This window comes from Medicago truncatula, chromosome 3 (genome assembly GCF_003473485.1).
Source record: "Medicago truncatula cultivar Jemalong A17 chromosome 3, MtrunA17r5.0-ANR, whole genome shotgun sequence".
NCBI lineage: Eukaryota > Viridiplantae > Streptophyta > Magnoliopsida > Fabales > Fabaceae > Medicago > Medicago truncatula.
This window is the reverse complement of record NC_053044.1, coordinates 53,780,227-53,785,747: the sequence shown is the minus strand read 5'-3', so window position 1 is coordinate 53,785,747 and position 5,521 is coordinate 53,780,227. Positions and strand designations below refer to the sequence as shown.

General features: G+C 34.0%; 1 protein-coding gene across 1 annotated transcript; it reads right to left on the bottom strand.

The window, feature by feature from the left end:
- Positions 1-415: 415 nt before the first annotated feature.
- Positions 416-5,291, bottom strand: LOC11442281 (myb-like protein X). The gene is made up of 2 exons (XM_003603487.3): positions 5,043-5,291; positions 416-2,012 (listed from the first exon to the last, which is right to left on the bottom strand). Exon 2 carries the CDS (start codon positions 1,954-1,956, stop codon positions 478-480), a length of 1,479 nt encoding a protein of 492 aa, XP_003603535.1. The 5' UTR covers positions 1,957-2,012; positions 5,043-5,291; the 3' UTR covers positions 416-477.
- Between the last annotated feature and the right edge of the window lie 230 nt (positions 5,292-5,521).

The following is a 5,521-nucleotide window of genomic DNA, read 5'->3' as shown; positions in this document are numbered from 1 at the left end:
ATGTTTTGTGGAAAGTGTGAAATTTCATTGGCTGGAAGGCAATTCTTGAGAAATTCGCTATAAACTTTCTCAATACAAATAGCATTGCTGTTAAAAAAATTATTAAAAGTAACTAACAATTTGAATTGTAGTAAAATATCAAAGCTAACCCCTAGAACATATAAAACATGCATAATGCATATAGTATAACAAACGAAAATGTTATTATACTCATATAATTACAAAAGCTTAAAATGCTTGTATTTACAATGTATCATGTTTTAATTTAACCACAGTCTAAACTTACATACATTATTAGTATTAATTACACATGTTTATATACTCATCTAGCCTCTAAAATACACAAATGTTTGAAGGCAATATATATATAATCATGTTTTAAGAGATCACAAAGATGTTTGTTGTCTTTGTCTTTACTGATCTGTTTAGTTTCATGTTCTCACTTCCTAACACAAAACCAAAAGGAAATTTTGTATTTCATTTAGTCTGGTGATCGATAACAGTTTGAAATGCACCAGCCAATGCTCTCACTTTATTCTTTCTCTCTTCTCGTAACTTGCTAGCAGTTTCTTCAATCACATCATTAGATACTTGAGAAGATTCTTTCTTCCCTTGCACCACGCCACTTTCTTCTTCCTTTTCCTTTGGTGAATCCACCTTAGCTTCTTCAATTTCCTCTTTTTCTTCATTTGTTGCTCTTTTAACTTCTTCTTTCTCCAACTCTTCCTCATTCTTTTGATCTTCTACTTTTTCTTTCGCCTCGATAACTTCTCCTTCATTTGTTGAATCATTCATTTCTTTTTTATCACTCTCATTAATGTTCCCTTCTTCTTGGTTTGTATCCGTATTCTCATTTTGATCTTGATTATCTTCATGTTCATCTTTGTTTTGATCTTCTTTTGCTACTTCTTCTGACACTATAGGAATCACCTCTTTCTCATTCTCGTTATCAGATTGAATGTGTACAATATTTTGATCATTTCCTTGATTTTGTTCAAGTTCAAAGTCACCATGATCGTGCGATTGATTGATCTTAGGTACATTTTCAACTTGATCATGTTCTTGAATATTCTCAATTTTTTCTACTTCCCCAACTTGATGTGATTGATTAATCTCAGGTACATTTTCAACTTGATCACGTTCTAGAATATTCTCAATTTTTTCTACTTCCCCAGCTTCATGTGATTGATTAATCTCAGGTACATTATCAACTTGATCGCGTTCTTGAATATTCTCAATTTTTTCTACTTCCTCGGCTTGATGTGATTGATTAATCTCAGGTATATTTTCAACTTGATCACGTTCTTGAATATTCTCAATTTTTTCTACTTCCACAACTTGATCATGAGGTTGATTAATCTCATGCACACTTTCAACTTGATCATGTTCTTGAATATTCTCAATTTCTTCTACTTCCCCAGCATTATCATTGTTTGTGATAGCTTCTTTAACTTTTGGTTCTGTCTTAGTTTCAACAACATTGATTGTTTCTGTTGTTTCTTCATTAGTACTACTTTTTGTAGCAAGATTCTTTGAACTACTCTTCTTAGTAGTACCTTGTTTTGGAGTCTTTGATGATGTTCTCTCTGAAATGGGTTTGGAAGAAGGGAAAGTGTTTCTAACAGTTGATTTTTGTTGTAGTCTTGAAGGAGATTGTTGAATTTGTTTTGCTAACCTTGAAGGTGAAGGTGGTTTGTCAAAAGATCTTCTTCTATCCAAATTAGGTTTGTTTGGAGCATTATCATTTCTTGAAATCTTGAAGGATTGAGATCTTGGTTGTGAGCTAAGTGTTGGTTTAAGGTAGTTGGGAACTTGTTTCTCTGATAGGGTGGTGGACCTCTCTACAGAACTTGCACTAGATGGTCTTGAGGTTCTTTTTGTGGTTGCTATGGGAGCTTTAGAAGATGTGCTTTTCTTCTCCTTGCTCCCCACACTATCTTTTGTTTTTGTTGCCATGTATGCTGCTGGTTTGGTGTCTTAGACCGACCGTAGTTTAATTATTGTAAAATGACCTGCATATTAGTAAAGATAATCTATGTTAAATTAGATATAAAACATGTATATTTTAAAGTTAAGAAAAATTATCATTCAATTGCGATTGGAGATTTCATTGAATTGAAATTTTTGGTATGTTCCTTTAAATTGAAATTTACATTCTACATTTCAAAAAGAATACGTGCACCATAAATTTGGTGTAAGTACAAATATGGGTGGCATTTAGGGTGGGAAGGGGAAAGAGTTTCCCACCATAGGAAAATCGATTTGGATCATAGGATCAAATAAGAATACTAAGCTTACTATGGTCTACATACACTATATTTTTTCTCGATCTGTCTCCAACTTCACTCGCTCACCTCACCATCCTTCTCTCTCCTCCATACCTCCACTCACCCACCATCACCAGCCACATCAGAGACCATGAACCATCAACACTAGCATCTCATCCACCATGAAACTACAATCCATTTTCATCTTCACCATGTTGTTTTTCAAAAAATACCCAAAAATTTAAAATTAAAGATTCAAACCAATTCTTCACGTGTTGCAATTAGGAAGCATGTTTTTTTTATGGAACCAATTATTAAAAACAATTTCATGAGTTGTAATTTAAAAAAAAGTTAGAAAAAACAATCTTTATAGCTTCAAACAAAGGTGCCCATGACAGTTTTCAATGAACTTCAAATTGCAATGGCTCTTGAACGAGGTTGCTCTTGGAAATTTCTTATGCTTGTAACTTCACCCATTTCAACGCAATAATGTTAAAACAACTTTCCCAGAATAATTGCTAGTTTAAAAAACTCAGATCTGAAATTTGTTGATAGCCCAAATTTGTTGGGTTTTTTTTTGTAGAAATAAAAAAAAAATGTTGATGATGAATGTGGTTGTTTTTCAACCGTTTCAATCCAAAACCGTCACCATCGCCGGAACCGGTATCGGCGCCGGTGAGCTTGCAGGTCGAAGACCATGGAAAGAAAGCATGAGAGAGGAGATTGTAGCGGAGAGAGGGAAGAAGCAGTGGGACCTAGCTGGAGGAAGATTGTATGAAAAATATATTGTGTTGAGAGTGTATGATAATAGTATGTACTTGATTTAATCTAATGGCTAAAATCAACTTTCCTATGGTAGGAAACTCTTTCCCCTTCCTATCCTAAATGCCACCACAAATATGGGGCATGGATGATAAGTCCACATTTATGTTTGATAAAAGGGGGGAAAATATGTTCTTATAGAACAATATTTTTTAAAGTTGGTCTCCATTGCAAGGTGGCATTTAGGGTGGGTGAGGAAAAGAATTTCCCACCATGGAAAAGTAAATTTTAACCATTAGATTGAATGAAGAGCATACTCTTATCATACTCCATGAACACTATATTATTCTTACGGTGTTTTGTTTCTGTTAAGGTGTTCGTCTTAGGTGGTGTAGTGTTTTGGTGGGTTTATCTTCAGGGGCTTTATTTGATGGTTATGGTGTACCGTCTATATGCGACACCATTTGTATCTTGTTCCGTCCATACCTTGCGTCTTGCGGGAATGGCGTTTAATAATATTTGCTGATTCAAAAAAAAACACTATATTATTCTTTACGCTATCTTCCACCCTCTCTCTTCCATGTCTCACACACCCACAACCACCACTACCATATCACCACCACCACCACCAACATCAAACCCACTTCTCAATTGTACTGGTAATGTAGATCCAAATTCAGCCAGCATGTTCGAAAACTAAGAAAATAAACCCTTAAATGTTTTGCTTCCATTCTTTTCATATTTAAAAATAAACCCTTAAATATTATTCAGGAGCAAAACGCAGACAAAGTAAGAAAAAGTATAAGATCCGCAAAGTTTTTTTGGAGGTAAAGATCTACACAAGTTATGCCACCGAAATTTACTCTTCATTTCTCTCTATAAATTGAAATTTTTTGCAAACTCAGATTCCATAAACATGTATATTGTCTTTTTTGCTGGATTTTGTTTCTTATTTTTTTTTTCTTCGAAAGGGTATTGGATACGTGATTTCAATAGAAATGTTTGAAAAATGAGAGAATAAGCTATGTTGTTATGGAAATTGAAGAAATTGAACGTATTTGGAGTGATGGGTATGAAAGGATATTGAGGAATATGCTTCATATGATGACGATGATGATGTTGTTGTTGTTTCCACACTCTTGATGATGTTGAACAATTTAGTTGATTTTGTTTTTTTTTTTGGAAGAAATTTAGTGTAGTGTTGAAACTCAATGATAAAATTGTGCTCTATATTTGTTGTTGTTGGTGGTGTTTGGTGGTGGTGGTGGTGGTGGTGGTGGGGGGTGAGTGAGTAGAGACATAGAGGGAAGAGAGAAGGATGATGGAAGATGATGGAAAAATAATATAATGTTGAGAGACTGATATTATTATGGTCCTTTTTTGATCTAATGGTTAAAAAATATCTTTTCTATGGTGGGAAATTATTTCCCTCACCCACCCTAAATGCCACCCTATAGCAAAGGCTTCTCCAACTTTATCTTTGGGTTGTCCCTAAAAAATGTCACCTTTTTATTTGGTGATTGCTCAAGTAACCTCCATAAAATACGACATTTTACCGAAATATGAAAATCTATCACCGGAAACAAGCTTTCGATGATATGATTGATTTGAACATATAAGGGGGGAGATGAACAATCACCTTTTTTATTTTTAGCTTTTATTTCTTTCATATTTATCTCTCTTTGCACATAATATATGGCTTGCGTTAAACACCATTTTTCTTCAATGAAATTTTGAAGATGTATAAAGTATTAGTCAAACGATTGTGATTAATTGATAATATTTTATGGATACTTCTAATAAAAATTCATGTTCCTTTGACATTCTAAAAGAAGAAAAAGAACCAACCAATGCATGTGTGAAACAATGATTTACATTACACATATCTTTTCAATATTAAGAGAAGCAAGTTCAATTCAATATCAAAACAAGCAACCAAAAAAGAAAAAGGAAGAGCGAATTCACAACAACAACCAAAGCATAGAATGTTATGTTAATGTTTAGAAAATGTACCTTGTTGAAAGCAAGTTTATGCAAGAGTGAATTTGTGGGCACAAAACAAATGAAGTTGCTTTAAATCATGGGATGAGATTATATGATGAACGAGGGAAAACCAAAAGAAACACGTTACCTGAAAGGTAAAAATTGGATAAAGGAATTTAGGAAGGTTAAAAATATCAACAATGATGCGCAAATTAAGCACAAACAAAAAAAAAGTGGTGAGGGTGTTTGCATTGCAGGCCATTGAATTAAGACCATAAATTGTTGTGTGAACAAAAACTAAGCTGTGAATAACCGGAACATGTGGGTTTGACAGGTTGACATTTTCCTCTTTCAAAAAGTCATTTTCCATCAACACTAACGGAAGTAGGGGTGGGCATGGTTTGGTTAACCATATTAATCGAATCGAACCAAACCGCAGTGTTGAAATGGTTTGGAATAACCGAACCGAACCGTTTAAGGTTTGAAGCTATCCGAACTGAACCAAAGTT